Source organism: Passer domesticus, chromosome 7 (genome assembly GCF_036417665.1).
Source record: "Passer domesticus isolate bPasDom1 chromosome 7, bPasDom1.hap1, whole genome shotgun sequence".
Classification (NCBI taxonomy): domain Eukaryota; kingdom Metazoa; phylum Chordata; class Aves; order Passeriformes; family Passeridae; genus Passer; species Passer domesticus.
The window spans coordinates 52,523,047-52,541,159 of NC_087480.1; the positions used below are offsets into that span (position 1 = coordinate 52,523,047).

At 55.2% G+C, this 18,113-nt stretch overlaps 1 protein-coding gene across 5 annotated transcripts in view; it reads right to left on the bottom strand.

Annotated features, from left to right (window-relative positions):
• Positions 1-248: 248 nt before the first annotated feature.
• ERI3 (ERI1 exoribonuclease family member 3) overlaps positions 249-18,113 on the bottom strand; it is a 128,272-nt gene continuing 110,407 nt past the window's right edge. For all 5 annotated transcript variants that reach the window (XM_064428674.1, XM_064428677.1, XM_064428675.1 and 2 more), the window contains exon 8: positions 249-1,809. In XM_064428674.1, the coding sequence (XP_064284744.1) occupies positions 1,727-1,809 (83 nt within the window). In that variant the 3' untranslated portion in view covers positions 249-1,726. The remainder of the gene's footprint in view (positions 1,810-18,113) is intronic.

Genomic DNA, 18,113 nt, shown 5'->3' on the forward strand with positions numbered 1-18,113 from the left:
GCCCAGCTGTGATGGGCTGGTGGCATCCTCAGGGCAGAGCTGCCTTGGGCCCACACAGTGCCCATGCTGGAGGGTGGGGCAGTGCTCCCAGTAGCAGGGAACCTTGACTGCCCTTTCACAGCCAAACCCTTTTATGGGGAGCGTGGCTGTGCCATCCCTCAGGGAGTACCCTACTCCCACCTATCCAGGTGGCACTCCCCTCCCTCTGCCCCCATACAAACTTGCACATGCATGGGCACAGCCCGGGCTCCTTTACCCCCAAACTTTATTCATGTGGCACATTTACAGCAAGGATTGGAATAACTAGACAATGAAAATGCTGGGGTTGCATTATCGGTTGGTTTAACTGGAACACCACACACCATGCAGTCATGTACCGCCAAGTTCAGTGCCTGTATTGCCCTTCTGGCTGCCGTCACCGGCTTCGCTCCAGGCCATGCATGCACGGGCCTGGGGCTGCAGCCTCCCTGCAGGTCAGTGCCCGGACGAGGGCTCCGTTCAGCAGGGCCCTGGGGCCGGGTGACACCGAGAGGACGTGCGCCCTCAGCCCGCCCCACGGCTCCCCCCAACCGCCCTGGCCAGCCGGGAGCGCACCCAGCCGGAGGGGATGTGCTCGGCAACTCTCTCAGGCAACAAGCCAGCTGCTGCTGAGCGTCCGCGGGGACCTGTGAGGGGCACAGCACGTGGGGGCTGAGCCTCAGCTCGGAACCGAGGGAGGTTGGTGGGGAGCACGCTCAGGGGCCTGGGGCAATTTGCAGCTCCCCTGCTCAGGTACCTGTGGGCCGGGGGCCAGCGCGCGCTGGCACGTCCACCACCGGACACGGACACGGTGCTGTGGCGGGCCTGTCCCCCATGGAGCTGGAATTGATCGGCAGGGACGAGGCAGGGCCGGGCATCCCGCCCAGCCCCGCAAGAGGCACGAGCAGACGGAACGGGGACGGGACGGGGCTCCATGCGGACACTGTCACCTCCCTCCTGCCGCCCGCCTGTCCGCTGGGCCCCTGCCTCACTGAAGGGAGCCCTCCGGGACCCTGCAGCCCACGGCGGGGCTGCCAGGGGCTCTGCAGCGGAGAATACAGGCACTTCACCTTGAACATAAAGAGACGGATCGCGTTTGTCACATACAGGAGTCAGAGAGGGGTTAGTGTTGACTCAAAAAGGGGAAAAGGCGCTCAGGGGAGAGGCGGGGGGAGCTGGCGGGGAGGGCGAGGGGCCGTCTCGACACACTGAGCCTCCGTGAGTGCTGCCCGAGTGCAGGCACACGCCGGCATCGCTGCAGCAGCCGTCGAGGCCTGAAAACATAAAACCAGAGAAGAGAAAGAAGAAGGGAAGGTGGGTATGGCCCATGCCAGGGTGGAGATGGGGGATGCTCTGGCTACGGGGTGGGAGAGGGAGGACGGGGTGGGATATGGAGGGAGGGACGGAAATCAGGAGCCAAAGAAAAAGAACGAACTACAAGTCTAAAATGTGGTGCAAGCGCCCTACGCGGCTGTCCGCTAGCATGGCATAATGTCCGGAGCAGCCCAGAGAGGGAGTCACATCAGGTCTACACAGATTTGCCTTCCCATATATACAACCTCTACTGGAGTTAACAGCTGAAATTGAGATTTTTTTTGTGTCGGTTCCTCTGGCCTCGGTTGCCGGGTTTTTTTTTAATGCTGGAGCCCGTCCTCCCCGCCTCGCCGGCACCGGGCGCATGCAGCCCTTGCCTGGCTTGCCTCGGGGATCAAAAAGGTTTGGAGGTCTGCTTGAAGATGAAGCCTCTATGGGCCAGTGTCTTCATGATGTTGGCAATGTTCTTGCAGTCGTCTAAGGAGAAAGCACAGAGATACTGGGTTAGAGGCATGATCCAAACAAGAATTGCTGGAGCAAGTTCTGAATCCCATGCCATGCCTGTGCTCTCACCAGTCCAGGTACTCTGTCCCAAGGACCTTGCAGTGATGTGGTGTGATTGCAGAGTTCCCAGTCCCAGCACTGGTCACCTGCATCCCAGCATGACCCAGTGCTGCGCTGAGATGGATCCATGCCCTGAACCTGAAGGTCAGGGTCATCCATGTCCCCACCAGAGCCAGCCTGTGGTGCCTCCCTATGCTCACTGACTGGAGTTTGACAAGTGGCAGGTGGCTGGGATGGCAAGCCACAGCCACTCCTGGTGCTGGGCCGTGGCAGAGCAGCAAGATGGGAAAGGGGAAGGCTCTGGTGTTATTTACCTGGGACTAAACTCAGGCACCGTTTGCTAAAATAGAAGCTGGGCTTAAATTGATTCCTAGTGTCTATATTTCATGTTGAAAATTGGCTTGTAAATCCATGTTTTGATCTATGAGGGCCGTCTCCTTAAGAAAAAGCAAGAGTAAATGTGTAATTTCTCCCTTGACAGCACACGGCGCAGAGGCGATCCTTCTTCCCGCTCCCCTCCGTTTCGGGACAGCTCCACTCGTTCCGATTACCACTCTTTCTTCCTCGCCCCACGCCTTGATGTCTCCATTTCATTACCGCCCGCCCATTTATCAAGCTGTTACCGTAAGGGTGACTTTGCCCACTTGTGTGTGGCAGCGGGGCCTGGCTGACACGGGGAGAAGGTGCCCCGGGAGGGGGGTACAGGCAAGGCCCCCCTCTCCCCGCCGCTGCTGGATGGATGTTGTGGTGGAGGGAAGGCTGCATCATTACTGATGTGTAAATGATAAAGAAGCCTCCACATCCATCTCCCAACTGTAAATCCAGGGAGTGCTTTATAATCAAGCTACAGCGATAATAATGTGAAATTAGGTCTCTCTATCAACGGGAGGAGGCCTTTTAATCACAGCTTAAAGGGTGCAAACGCTGTTTATCATAATTGAACTGTATCCGGGCTAATTGTGGCCATATTTCACTGTCTAGGAGACAGCAGGCTGCCTGCTGACAGTGCCGTGTGCCGGATTGAGGGCCCCCCGCAGCCGGGCAGCGCTGTCCTGCTGCCAGGCATCTGCCTGCAGGGACGGGGCTGCCCGGCCTCCTGGATGCTCCCTGCCACACCAGCAGCACTGCCCAGCCCCGCTGTGCCCAGTGACCCCCTGGCAAAGCCATCGCCTGTCCCCCAGCATCTGTGTGAGGCTCAGGACTTTCCCTGTGCGCAGCTCCCCAAGGGGCTGCCAGGAGCTGCCAGGGACCCTCCTGGCTGAGGCTGGCAGTGGAAGAGGTAATGTCCCCATCAGTGCCACGTGCCTCTGGAGTGTCTCCTGAGACCCTCTCGTGGCATCCCTTCCTGTCACTTGTGTGCCTAACAGGGGACAGCAGCTGGGCATGAGGAGAGGCCAGCAAAGGAGGGGAGTCCCCAGCCCACTGGCTGGCATGAGGGCAGAGGTGAGCCCATCTCTCTGTGCCTTTGTCCTCTCTGCTGCCCAAAGTGACACTGATGGCTGCATAAGGCCCCTGGAGGTGACAGGTGTCCTGCCCAGCCAAGCCACAATGCCAGCTCCTGCTGCTGTCACTTGTTCCCACTCAAGCGATCCCCTCACTGTCCTTAGGATCACCTGCTCCATCTCAGTTGTCCCCCAGACAACTGAGCCCCTTGGAAAAGCCTCAGCCCTTGGAGCCAGCTGCCAGTGGGATCTAACAGGGTAAAAGTGGCTTGAAAGCTGGGGAAACAGAGGTAAGAAGAGTGCAACTGTCTGTGATCAAAGTACCCCCACCCAGCCAGCCCTGGCCTGACACCCCCAAAAAGTAACAGCAAAGCCAATCCTGGAGCTCTGGCAGGTGGGTGGCAAGTGAGCAGTTTGGATGTGAAAGCGCAGCCCCAGGTGTCCCACTGCCAACCTCACAGGCTGCAGCCTTGCCCCGAGCTGGAGTGGGCACTGGGGCTTGACTATTGCTCCATACTGCTGAGGGGGAACTGCACAGAGACCTGGGCAGCTGCCAGACAGGCAGCGAGACCCCATGGCACTTCCTGGGACTCCCAAGCTGGCCCCTGGGGACGCCGTCTGTGACCGCTGTCTGTGACTGCTGTCTGCTGCCTGCACCCCATCATTTGTCTCCCAAAAACCCCAGTGTGCTCTGTTGCCAGGTGCCAGCGCTGGGAGACACCCTGAACTCTGAGCTGCCACCCTGCAAAACTGGTGGGACCCTCTTGGGTCAATGCCACCCACATGCCCATGCCGCCAGTGCTGTCCTTGCTGTCCCAAAGGATGCCACGGCCCCTGGCAGCGAGTGTGCCAAGCTCATCATACATCATTTAGTGAGACTCATTCCAAATCAGCGCTAAGGTAAACACGCTTATTATAATTATCCATGTAAAAAAAAATCAACAACAGCAGAACAACTTTCTAATATGCAATTACAGCCATCTATTGATTTTACAATGTAATCCGCTCCGATTGATTTAATAACACAATTATAGGCTGGCTCTCGGGATATTAGAGTGGGAGATTTTCATAAACTCCAAAGCAAAAAACTAAGCGGCTTTTAAAACAACACAGTCAGATGGCTGTTTGGGGAATTATTAACAATATGAAATCCTCTAAATCTGGCCGTCGTTACCTTGTGAAAGGAATTTCTATTACAAAAATGGCAATTGACAGCCTAAGAGAGCGCGACCGGGATTGCTCTGCTGCTTTTCAGTGCTTAATCCATCGCAGAGGTGACCACGGGGCAGGGGACAAGCAGAGTCCGAGGCTGGCAGGAGGGCACAGGCAGCCCTGCCCATGCTGCTGCCCTCACCCAGCCCAGCTCTCCCTGGGGGCACGCCGCTGTGGCAGTGTTGCCCTGGCACCCAGGCTGGCACCCACCAACCTGTCCCGTCTGGTGCCCCTACCGGGGCCAGGGAGGCTGGCAGGTTGCGGAGCCCCCCCAGCTTGATGCCCATCCTGGCACACTTGGAATGTCCCTGCCCCAGACACTCCAGGGGCTGAGGGGTGCCCAGCTGTGTCCCGGGGCTGCGCAGGGTGACGGGGTGAAGGTGGTCCCACGCTGATGGCCTGCACGGCTCTGCACAGGCGCACACATGCACGCGCGCCCCCGCTCTCCTCCCGCTCACTCCCTCAATGTATTCCCGACTTTATGGGCACATTTTTCTTGTCAAGCTGACAGGGTTGCTAAGTGGATTTCTCCCTGATATGCGGACGGATTATCACATTACTCCAATGTCCTACACAAACATATTACTTTATATTCAATAGCCCTAATGAATATAAACTGCTTTTTCTTTTTTTTGGGGTGGGGGGTAATCTATAGATTTTTAATGAGGGCACTATTAACTCCCTCCTCTTTAAAACAGACTTAGGTGCAGCCTCTGAGTAGAAAATCAATGGTGTTATTGTAGGAATATTGTATATTGATATTGTAATAATAAGATGCAATTGATTTAGGGGTGTTGTGCGGTGTGTGTGGAAGGGGTGAGCCTGGGGTTATCATGCAAGCAGAGCAGTGGCCCTGCCCTGCCTCCCTGCCCCTCACCTTGCTGTGTTGCTTCCGAGCATCACCCCATGTCCCCGTGCAGTGGCCCAGGACGGCTGGGGTTGAGCTTGCCCTGAGGTGCTGGGTTCTGGGGCTGAATACCTCTGGGACTCTCCTTTGGTCCAGCTGCCAGTGCAGTGTGGGGTAATGTGACACCCCAGCCTCCACTCACCCTGGCTGGCTTAGCCCTCCAGGTTTTAGCCCTCCTGCCTCTGTGTTTCAGCATTATCCACTGTGACACCACACTGGCCTGACACCCTCATTTCAGGCCTCTCCATGTCCTGCCAAGCTCTCGCTGTAGTGACAGCCAAGGACAGTGACACATGCACATGCATGGGGCAGCAGAATGCTCTCCTAAGTTTAGGCTGGAGTTTGTGGCCATTCAGCATCACTGGCTGCCTTGTCATTGGAGGAGGACAGACATTCCCATTGCACTCCTGTGCTGAGATGGATGCAGAAAGCCCCCAGCCCATGGCACTGGGCTGACTGCCTGGCGTGTGCCCTCCCACCAGCCACTGCACGGCAGCACTGCTGTGAACCCAGCATGACTCAAGGATTCCATCAGCAGGAGTCTGTGCTGCTGGATCGGGCTGCCGGGAGCAGCAATGCTCATTCCAGGAGAGCATCACCTCCACACCCAGCCCAAGCACTGGGGAGAAGGGTAGGGGCTATGTGTGCTGCCCTGCCAGCATTCTCCCACCCCTCCCACGTCCCCACAGGATCAAACCACACAGAGACCTCCACCACGGGGGCTCAGGGGGCTGAGCTCTGCTGCAGCCGCCGTGCACTGGGCCGAGACGCTTCCGGAGCAAGGAGGGAGCTTTTCCATCCCAGCAGCTGCCCTGGTGGGCTGTGGGTGGTCAGGGACTGCAGGGCCCCCCCAGACGTGCTCATTTGGAGGCAACCCCAGTGCACCTGTGCTATGGCCGGGAAGACGGATCACCCCCGGCCCGAGCTGAGCAGGTCCATATTTAAACTGTCCCCATGCTTTATGGGCTGTACCAGAACTGATGCTCAGGCGCCGAGGGGCCATTTGTCAATGTTCTAATGGCAGATTACTGTTAATGAATAATATCACCACTGCCTTTGTATAACAGCTCCCTGCAAAGCGGAAACAGGCCCGCCCGGCCGCCGCCGCCCGGAGCGTCCCCACTGCCGCCCCTGGGTGACAGCAGGTGGCCCTGTGAGCGGTGGCAGCTGTATGGACCTCAGAGATGTCACGAACTCTGGCACTGCTGCTGGCGTCCCCAGCAATCACGAATGGCAGCACTGGGTGCTGCGTCCCCACAGTGGGCTGTGCTGCTCCCTGTGAGCAGGAATGTCACTGTCAGGGCAGGGAGTGACAGCATTTTCCCAGCACACAGAGCCAGGCTCTTGTGTCACTCACCGTGTCCACACTGGAGCTGGAGGCAGTTTGTGTCTGATCTGAATCCATCCCCACCAAGACATGCTGGGCAAGGTGGGGACACCAGGATGCCTGCCATAGTGGTGACAAGGACGTGTCAGAACCAAGTGCTCCCAGCTCCCAGGGATCCACAGGGATGCCAGGGATGGTCCTGCCGAGCTGCTCCCAAATTAATGGCCTCATAATGCTGCGCATGGGGCAAGGGGCTGCGTGTGTCCCGCACAGCCGGCAGGTATATTAGGTGGAGCTGACAGCGACGTGCAGAATATTAAGAATAACTTACCTCATTATCTGCAATTACGTTACTGCCACACACCTCATTTCTTCATGAAGAAAAGAAAATTAGTTTTATATTGACTTCATCCCAGTGCCTCCCTGCCTGCCCCGCCACAGAGCGCCGCACAGGCTCTGAAGAGGGGCTGGACACAATCCACACTCATCCTCCCTCAACCCGTGTCTGTCCCTGAGGGACACAATGCCTGTCCCACTCCCTGCACACTGGGGTCAGCAAGACCTCCAGATCCAGTTGACCCCAGCAGGGACACTGGAGCAGGGAGGGCCCATCTCTGGAAGTTGCCAGGTCAGTAGGAAGAGCAGCAGAAGGGGACCAGTCTTGACCATCTACCTGCTGCCTTGGGCACTTTCTTTCTGCCACCCAGGCTGGTCACTGTCACCCTGCAAGAGACAGGATGCTTCCTCTCATCCTCTGCACTGGGAACCACTCTTCCCATCATGCACCCACCATGCTGGCCCCCTCCCAGGGCAGAGCTGGGTGGCTGGGGCCTCTGCACTGCAAGACACCCAGCTGCTGAGATACCTTTCAGCCCCACAGGCTGCTGGACAGCCTGGCACAGGCGATGCCATGTGGGCAAACCATGACAGCTGGGGCATCCCTGCTGGAGGAAATGGGCAGCAGGGGCTGAGCTTTGTTCCCAACAACTCCTGGAGCCCATGAGCCCAAAGGGCACCAATGATGCTGGGGCAAAGGGCGACCCAGGGTGCAGAGAGACCTCAGCTTGTCCTTCAGCCTCTGTGCCTGTTCCTGCACATCCAGCATCCCTGGCTGGCAGCCTTCCCTGAGCAAACAAAGCGATGCTGCCATCACCCTGCTCCTGGCTGTGGCCACTCACCGTCCAGGAGAGAAGGGGAGAGGCGTGCACAGCAATACAGGGAAAAAAGCCAATTTCATCTTTATTAGAAGGAGATTTCTCTTTTAGTAATAAGCACACTTCAAATAATTAGCGTGTTTTACGTAATAATGAAATTATGGAAATGCAGGCCACTTATTCAAACAAGTCACCATTACCATATTTTTAAATATTAGACTTAATTAGAGTTTATCACTTCAGAGAAGTACGAGGAGTGGAGATTTTTTTCCTTTACAAAAAAAATCCTCATAAAGTGTTTATTAAGAGCGGGTAAGAAGGGGATAATGATCTGTTTGGAAATTAAGGCAATCAAACATTTAATGCTCTGCACTCCTGTAGGCAAAAGCATTCAAATGAGTCAATTATACATCCATTATCCAGGCACGATTAAACAAGGCAGGACGGGGAATTTGTCCTCCGCATCATGCGATTGTCGCGAGGACTTATGTCCACTTAAAGGCAGCTAATAAAACACTAAACTTGGGAAGAAGAGGAAAAGAGCACTGAGCCAAGGGAAGAAAAGGGAAGAGAGGCAGCGGGTCAGCAGGACTGCAGAGGGGTGAGGGTGGGAGGTGGGCAAGGATGGAGCTGTGTCTACATCCCAGCCCTTCATAAATCAAAGTAATTAAGTTAACATGAAAATCAACTTCACCATCCCGTTAAATTACAGCATTTGCATATTAGGACTCAAATGAAGTAGGTAGCAGGCAAAGGGGCTGGGAGGGGGAGGAGGAAGTTGGGGGGGGGGTCAGGGGAGAAGGATGGGGAGAACAGTGCACCAAAAAGGGAACCATTTATTACAGTGAATAACTAATTTCAGAATTTATAGCGCTGGATTTTCGTTCCTGTGCCATTTATATTACAGAAGGAAATTAAGGGGCGGGCAGGAGGCTGGCTGGACATCTTTCTGCGTTATTGCTTGTCTGCCATTTGCAAATCATTATTAATTGTGGCCCGTGTCGCTGGTGCAGCAGGGCAGGGTGCCTGGACAGCCAGAGCAGACACACATATCTCTTCATCAGGACCCCAGCCGCTAGCCCTGGAGAGCCAATTACCCCTCCCTGATTGGTATCAGATAAGGAGGGAATTTTTACAAATTAGGGAATAAATAGAATTTCCACACGTGAAGCAGGGAGGGCTTGAGAGGCAGTAATGAAAAACGATACATCACCATCAGCCAGACAACCCTATTCATACGCCGATGCATTACACTCACTACTCATAATCCCACCGAGTGACAGACAAGCGCCGAGCCGGCCGCGCCGCGGGGAGCACATCCCGATGGCCGGCCCGCTCCGGAGCACGCTCGCCAGCCACTGACACCCCTGTGGCAGGCCAGGGAGGGCCCCGTCCCACCAGCCCCATGCACAGCCTCTGCCGTGACCTCGAGGGCTGCCCACAGCCTGCACGGCATCGCTCAGCTGTGCAGGCAGCCGGGACAGACCTGGCACAGAAACCGTCCCTGCTCCGGAGCCCAGCAGGACAAGCTTCCAAACTCAGCCCCAAGTTTGGTGGATGAAGTCATCCAGCTGAATCCAAACCTCTCACCAGTCTCCCACATCCATGTGGGTAAAGCACAACTTCTCCAAAATCATGCAGTCCAAATTGTGACCTGAAGGACTGCCCCCTCCCTTGGTGGCTCATGGCAGCATCCTGCTGTTACAGGATCCCTACCTAATTTCTGAATTGTACTTGCCTTTTTGTACTCTTCAGTCTTCAAATCAGCCCCCACAGATCTCAGCTTTGCTGCTCAGCCAGTCCTGGGTACCCCAGAGCAGTGAAATCCCTGTGTCACCTTGTGAGCAGCGCTGAGCTCAAAAATGCCACAGAAGCATAGGATGTGCTCCTATGTGGCTCTGCTCCATTAAGAATGGGCTCAGGATAGAGCATCTCCATTTCCCTTAAGCCCTGAGGCAGCCCCAACACCAGCCCTTGCTCAGGGCAGACCCCAGAGCCACCAGCTGCCTGTGTCCCCCACACCAGCACACCCATTTCCAGACCGTGGCAGCTCCCTGTGGCAGCACAGTCCTTTTCCTGGGCTGTGACAGTGCTGGATGGCCCTGAGAAAACAGCAGGCACCCAGCTAACGGGGCCAGGCATGTGGCTGGCCTGAGAAAGAGCAAATCCTGGAAGTGCAGGGACCCCGCTGACATTGGTGAGCCCAGTTTGCTCTGTGCTCCCCAGCGCCAGAGCCGCGCGCCTCCATGCCTGTAATTAGCTCTCCCTTATGACAAGCACGTCACTAAACAAAATGCTCGGCAGATCAATCTCGCCTCTAAGTCACGCAGCCTTTAATTTATTCAGCATACAATGTCGCTCCACCGCTGGCTTCCTGTAATTTATACCGTACACTGTCGTGTATTATTTAACTCGTCTGAGTGTTTTACAGCTCCCCTCAAAGTCGCCATGCAAAATAAAGTCACGGCGGGGCACTGGCAAGGTGCAGGGAGGGTGCAAACTGCCCTCGTGCTGATACGGGACCCCTGGCCTGGCTCAGGGACAAGGGGATGGTGACAAGTTGCTGCAGAATTTGGTGGCTCAGACCCTCCTTGTGGGTGGAAATGAGAATGGAAGATGGAGCCCCAGAGGAGCTCAGTAAAGGGCTCCAGTGCTGGTGATTCCTTAGAGGAGGAAAGAATGCTGGTACAGGGGAGACGGCAGCAGGACTCTGGTCTGGCCCTGAAAGCAGGAGGGAGGTCCTACCCCAAAACTGGGTAAGGACTGGGGTTAGACTGGGCTGAGAGGTGGCCAGTAGCTGGTGCAGCTGCTCTGAGCAGTTCATCAAGAGCTTGTCTTTGGCCGTGCAGCTGAATGGAAACAGTCAGTGATGTAGAGCTGGATATCCTCCGCAGGGAAGGTTAAAACCTCTGTTCAGTGTAAAGTTGCCATATCTAAGCACTTATGATCATGATATTTATGGCTAGTTTATTCCAGGCTGTTAAAGGCAGCAGTAGTTATCCACAGATAAAGGGAATTCGACTCCCTTGACACCTTTTCTCCCTGCAGTGAAGGCATGCCTGGCAGAGCTGGGTGCTCGTGGTGTTGTAACTCATCTGATGGTCCCTGCCTGAGGCAGCACGGGGGCCAGACATGCAGATGCTTGGCATGGCAGGCATGGTGGCTCTGTTTCTCCTGTGTGGGAGCTGTGGGCACAGACATGGGAGATGCTGTTTCCCTGCCCCTGACTGATGCTGCTGGGGCCAGGTGGTCCCTGGGCTGCAGGGAGCAGTTTGGTTTGACCTCCACCACTGCTGTTGGCTCTGTTCCACATCCAGCTCCTGACATCCAGTCCCTTCACTGGGATTGGGACCCTAATTAGGGAGAAATTTCCAGGTAGAGATGAGTGAGTTTATAAAGCTGAGTTTCTCCTGCCTGAGTGACAAGAGATGTCAGAGAAAGGAAATAAAAGGCAAGAATGCAATTCCAGTGCTGCCAAGAGTGTGTCGCAAGTCCTAATGGAAAGTTCTCCTGCTCTTTAAAGCTTGGTCAGATGGCCTAGTTATAGCTTGAAAAGGACCAAGAATCAAACTGCGATGCTGCACTCGAAGCCTTCAAATAAAGCGAGCTGTGTTTCTGCAAGTCCGGCAAGGCAGAGGCAGCCGATTACACAGAGGAGGGCAGGTCTCTCTATCTTGGAGGGAGACCTACCTATTTTTAAACATTAGCTCTAAATCAGCAGCTCACCTCTTTGTCTAACCCAAACCCTCTCTCGCCTTCTGGAGGAGAGATCAAACACCAGCCCTGCTGCCATTGTTTCTCTCCCAGCGAGATGGATGCGGGACTGTAATCTTCCCACAAAGCTGCATGCTTCAAAGGTATCAAAAGTGCTTATTAAAAGTCCTTGGAAAGTAATTTAATAACATCCCAAAAGGCTGGAAAAATCAGCGCTAGCAGCTCAAAATACAACCTGGCAAAGGAGACGGCCCCCTGTTCAACATGACAGTCTGTGGGCAGCTGCACACAGGGCCAGGGTGCTTGGGCACACAGACTGCCACCTCCCCGGGCTGTGCCTGCTCTGGTGCTCTCTGGTCTCCTGTCAGGGAGACAGCCAGGTGAGCTGGAGTGTGGGGGACTCTGTGAGGCCACATGGGACTGTGTTCTCACCAAGGGCTTTGTTGTGCAAGAGATGTCCTCATGTGGTGTGGACAGAGTGAGTCTGTCTGCCCTTGTTGAGCTGGAGAGCGCTACACTGTCCCAGAGGCAGGATTTCAGGCTTGCCCCTGGAACTGAAAAGTACTCTGTGTGTTTTCCAGCCATCTCAGCAGCTGCTGGAGCAGCAGCTTTGTGCAAGACTTGCCCAGACTGTGGGGCTGGAGAGAGCCACCTGCTAAGTGGATGTGTGACAGTGCTGACCTGGCGCAGACAGGGATGTCAGCCAGACCTGCAAAGCCATGTAAGAGAGCCGTGGGCTGTGTGAGACAGAGCTGCACATCTCTGCAGGGATGGGTGGTACAAGTGCCTTCCCACGAGTGCATACATGCAGCAGGCACGTGCTCCCAGCCACAGCAGCATGAGGGCTGTGCTCCTGTGTCCCCCCGAGCCAGTCCCTGCTCCCGACCTCAGGCAACACACAGAACCCTGGGGCTGCATCCCATCTGAATGGTGCAGGCTCCCGTGGAAAGGGGCAGGGATGGAAATTAACACTCCAGCCTCCGTCTCATCCTGCCCATTAGCAGGGCTGTTTTACTCCGGATCATTAAATATGTATATCTTATTACACGCCTTGTTACAGTATTGAGCTCTATTGACTGATAATAAATTCCAAACATCATCCTGGTCATAAATTTATCTGGAGATGATGAAGACTCAATAATCTAGTCATGCAGATAATATGATAGGGCCTTAAAAAAGATCATTACATTATATGCCAAAATTAAAAGTGAAATACACTTTATTAACACTGTTTCCACACTTGGGGCCATTACTTGTTATATCCCCTCTTGCCCTCCCACCCACCTGCATACCATCCCTCAGGTCAGTCAGAGAGACAAGGCAGAGCTGCCACAGCTCTACCCTAGCAGGAACCTGGCAGAAGAGTAAGGGGCAGGGCAGCTGGCACAGCCTGGACATCCCAGCTTGACTCCAAAGATGCTGGGTCCTGCCTGGTACAGCATTGCTGCCCTGCCCATTGGGACATGGCCCCTGAGCATCCAGGTATTTCAACAAATCCCTACCTGATCTGGCCTGCAGTAACTGGGATGAAAGACAGCCTTGTGTCCCACATTTAGAAGGAAAAAACAACTTTCTGCAGCTTCAGATCTCCTGAGAAAGCTGCCCACCCTCTGGGGTTAACCCAACAGCTCCCACCTGGCAGCTTCTCTCCCACAGGCGTGGGCAAGCTGCAGAGCCACGACAGGGGTCCCTGCCCATGCCTGGCCGTGCTGCAGTGTGGCACAGAGAGGTGTGCAGCAGGAATGGGGCTGTGGGTGCAGTGGGTGACCCCTCTGAGAGAGGAGGGTGCCCTGCAGGCTCCCAGCACCCCAGTGCCAGCCTCATCGAGCTGTCCCTTGGTGAGGTGGTGAGGCTGGGCAGCTCCCAACCACCTGCCCCAGGGCCTGGGGTTGGCCCCCTCCTTCTGCTGGCCTTCCAAAGACATTCCTCTCCTTTAATAAGAAGGTCACAGCCATTTAAACTCCTCTGATGAGGGCAGGTGGCTCGTGCCCTCCTGCCTGGCAGGGCTGGCCTGGCCATGCTCCCGCCTGCAGATCAATGGCACACAGCAAGTTTAAAGCATCCCCACCCCAGCCCCCCTTCCTTCGGCCACCTTCCTCTCCAGACACGCAAGGTGACAAGCGCTGGGGGGCCCACGGATCAATGCTGCGACACGGATCGGCTGCCGAGAAAAACCAATTGCAGATCAGATGGAAACCGACTTCTTCTTGTATCTGCCCGGCTCTCTCAGGGATAGATTGGCTGGAGAAATCCGATGGTGAGAAGAGACAAAGGGGGAGGTGATGGGGAGAGGAGGAAAGGGCTGATAATGCTCCTGCCGCGGCTCTAATCTGTGACAGCCCGAGGATTTGCTGAAAACCATTATCACACTGCTCTCCCTTCTCTTGTCCCTGATAAAGCCTCGGCTAATCTGTTTGTTGCAGGTATTGAACAATGCATTTAGCGAAACAAGGGGTGTGTATGCCCGCCGAGCAAATTTTTTCCCCCTGCACCTCCGGCCTCACTGAGAGGTGAGAGCAGGGATGGTTTTGGGCGCAGACTTGGTGTGGAGTGTGGGCTGCAGTGCCATGCCTGGCACAGGGAAACATCTCTGCTGACTGCCTTTAGCAGTTTTGGAAGCGTTTCTCTAGGCACCGCGTTCCATCTTTAGAAGGCAGTCGCGGAGGGCGACAGGCGCAGCCCTGGCCGCGCAGCAGTGCCCGGACAATCCCAGCACGAATTCCACCACCCTGCCGCGCTCCCACGGGGCACAGCAGCCGGGATGGGGTGACACAGGGAGTCTGCGCCCCGGGAACAGCTCCCGGCCACTCTTCTGCTGGAGTTTGCTCGGTTAGTGCCTGCCTGTCCCAGGGCTGACCTCGTCCCTCCCCTTTGTGAGAGGCGCTTTCTCCGGGGAGGAGAGATAATTCAGTGGCTGTGAAAGCCCAGACCTGGGGCTCCCGCAGCCGCCTGTTACAAACAGTTCTAGTGGAACATTAATTATAGTAATTTAGCCGTGGAACACTAACTGCAGCCAGTGCAATAGCATTCAGTACATTAGTGGCTATAACCCACTCCTTAAAAAAGACATTTGGTTACTGACAGCTGATAAAATGAGTTGTGAAGCATAACCAAAGGGAAAAAAAAAATAACCAGAAGTGTGCTGGGAGCGAGCTGTGGGGTGGAAAGGTGGGGGGCAGCACCCCGCAGGGTACTGGGGGTGACAGGAGGTGCAGGCGGAGGGGTCGGAGGTGTCGGGGCCGCCCAGGCTCCGCCGTGCCCGCACACGGCCGCGGGCTCCCCGTGCCCCGGGCAGGGCACGGCTGCGGCTCCGCAGTATGTCAAACAGAAGGACATTTCCTTCTATCTCCCAGCCGCCGCCCCAGGGCACAATCCACCTACATTCAATCTTTACTCCACTACACATGTTTCCTTTCCAGCCTCGGATTATTTTTTATCATCAAATTACTGTGGTGATAAGATGGAGTAGATGTGATAGCGAGCAGAGCGTCTGTCCTCCCCTCTTTCCCCCGCCTCCCGCAGCTTTCCTCCTTCCTCCAGCACCCCCAGCCTCCTGCCCTGAGCAGGCAGGGTGGTATCCAAATGCCAGGGCGTGAGGAGAGACCCCCCCCTGCAGCCGGATTCGCTGTCTGGGACCAAGCCGTGGCTGACAGCGAGTGCTGGGGCAGGCAGGCTGCAGGGAGCCATCACGCTGTCCGGGAAAACTCGCAGGTGCCCTGTCGTGGTGTGGGACCCTGCCAGCAGCCAGAGCCCAGCATGTGCTCCCCAGTGCTCTGCCGCAGCACCCGGACTCCCCCCGAGCAGCCAGTGGCCCCGCCTGGCAGCAGAGCTGTGACACAGTGACACGGCTGAGGCAGCGGGCACACGGGCAGCCCTGATGCAGGGTGGCCAGCAGAAGTACAGCTGTGCTGCTACCAGCCCTGGAAGCGCTGCGAGGCCCTGCTGTGATGAATCCTCCCCTTCTCCTTGTTTACTCCAGTCTGCAACAAATGAGTCCCTGTCTGTCCACGGATAGCTCATCTGGAGGAATGCTCCTTCAGACCTCTCCCTCTAATCCCTATTAATTTAAATAATGCTTTCCCACTCTTCTCAAACTATTTATTATTTATCAGGTTTGTTTATTTGTAGCTAACAGGTAGCGCTCAGCATGCGTCCCCGGCACAGGGACAGGGGCTGTTCATCACACTGGCTCCCCTGCCATCCACCATCCGTCAATTACTCCTGCTTCCTTTAATTAGTAATGAGGACTAATATCTCTGCCTGGGATGGTGGCTGAAGCGGAACTTCCTCCGGTGGCATCTGAGCAGCACAAGGGAGGGGATGAAAAATAAATAACTGTGCCAAGCTGTGGCTGCTGCTCCCAGCCGAGCAGGGGTGCTTGTCAAACCCACACACCCCTTCACAGAGAGGGTCTGGTTCCCTGTACCAGAGTTCCTACCCAGCAGGGCAGGGGAGGGGATGCCTGTCAGGTGCCGATCCCCGAGTGCCCTTTCCTGCACAGCAGGGTGACCCCAAACCACGAGGGAGCCCCTGCCGAGTCCCAGATGCTGAACTCTGCATGGGTATCAGCAGGGGAAAGCCTAAATTAAATGCCTATTAGAGCCTCTGGCCTTGTCTGGCAGGCCCTGGGAGCTCTGTATCAGAACATGCCATCCAGAGGCAGCCTAATAGCGAAGGCAGCACATGATATAAATGGAGCCCCTTTGATTTATTGACTGGGAGAAGTTTTTACACGATAGCCCATTAAGACGGACGGCTCTGTTTACAGCCAGGCCATCTAGCTATAGGGACCCTGCACTGGATGGTGTGTTTTGCTATTGCTCTTCAGGCAGACATCTCATTAAGGGGAACAGCATATGGAGCTCTTTGGATCTATACTTCACGAGTCCTGAGGGAGGCTTTTACCATTTTTAATAAGCGGGCAAGGTTAGCAAACCTGCAACGCAGTGACCTCCCCTCCCTGTGCGATGGATCTCCCTGAAACACAGAGAGCCGGACTCACCGGGTGCATGTGGGACTCCATAAATCACCTCCCCACTGCTGGCCAGGGAAACCAGCTGGGGGGAATGGCAATGGGAGTATGGAGAAGGCAACACCACAGCCAAAACGGGATGGCAGCCATGCATGGCTCAGCCAAACACACTGGGGCAGGCAGCTTGGTGGACGGTGGTGTGGAGCGTGCACCTGCCCACTGTGCTGGTCAGGTGATGGGCATCATGTGGGTGACTCAGCTGGCAAAGGTGCTTTAAGGAGAGAGCGTTAACATGATAGCCCACAGTGACGGAAACAAAACCCCCAGCTGGATGCTGAGGGGGGATTATTCCATATTCAGTAACATGACTGTTTAGGAGAACAAGTAATCTCTGACAAAGACCTCTGGCTCTTCTCCGATCTGATAAAGCCTTGCAGCCTACAGGCAAGCTGGTCCCTGCAGGGACTGCCACGGATGAACGCCATGGGCTGGAGCTGCTAAAGCAGGAGGAGGATCAGGAAGGCAGGCATTTGGGGTGAGCCACCATGGGACATGGTGGACATGCTGCAAACAGCTCACCCAAAACACTTTTCCAAAACAAAAATGCTTGTGCAAGGTTTGGGTGTTACTGCTCAGGCACCTCTTATACCCCCAGGGACAGTGGCACAGACACATGGCCTCAAGGCAGTGGTGACACAAGCTAATATCACAGCTCCCACCATACACTCCTGGCCTGGGTACACAGCTGTGTGCCCACTCACTCCCCAACAACAGCTGTCTGGCTCTTGCCCATCAGCCAGACCTCAAACCCCTGTTTCCCACTCCTGTAGTACCAGCTGAGCACTATAACCATTACCAATCACTGGCATTTAACTTAGACATGCAAAATTCACATCAGAGAAAAACTATCAGAAAAGCAGGGTAGTGAGAATGCGATTATTTCCTTTTGAAAAGTCTGCTTAACTCAGGCTGGGAAAGAAGGAAGGCAAAGAAGGACACACAGACAGACATGGTGGCATATTTGGGCTGCTTTCCAGCCATTCTCTCACAAACAGTCTGAGCATCTTTGAAATGAAATTTTGTAGGCGATTAGCTTACAATGTGAACTTAATTGCTTTTGGTATTTAAAAAAACCCATTAAATTAAATGGCCGAGATATTGAGGCTTAAGCAATGGCTGCTTCTAATGCACAGTAAGTAGCAGCCTCATTACGGGGACGCCGCATCCAGCGGCACAATGCGCACACCCGTGTGACGCAACCGCTGCGGACCAAACTCCCTGCTCACACTCTGTGGGAGAGAGGATCTTCAACAGCTATGAGAGGATGGCTCAGAGCAAGGCTGGCATGGAGCAGGCAGCATGCCAAGCTCCTGGTTCACCAAACCTTGCTTGCTGGACAAGACAAACCAGACCTTGTCTGGAAGCCAAGGGAGTATCAGCCTCCTTCAGCTTGACAAGAGGAGCAGCTGGAGTGGCACAGTGCCCCACT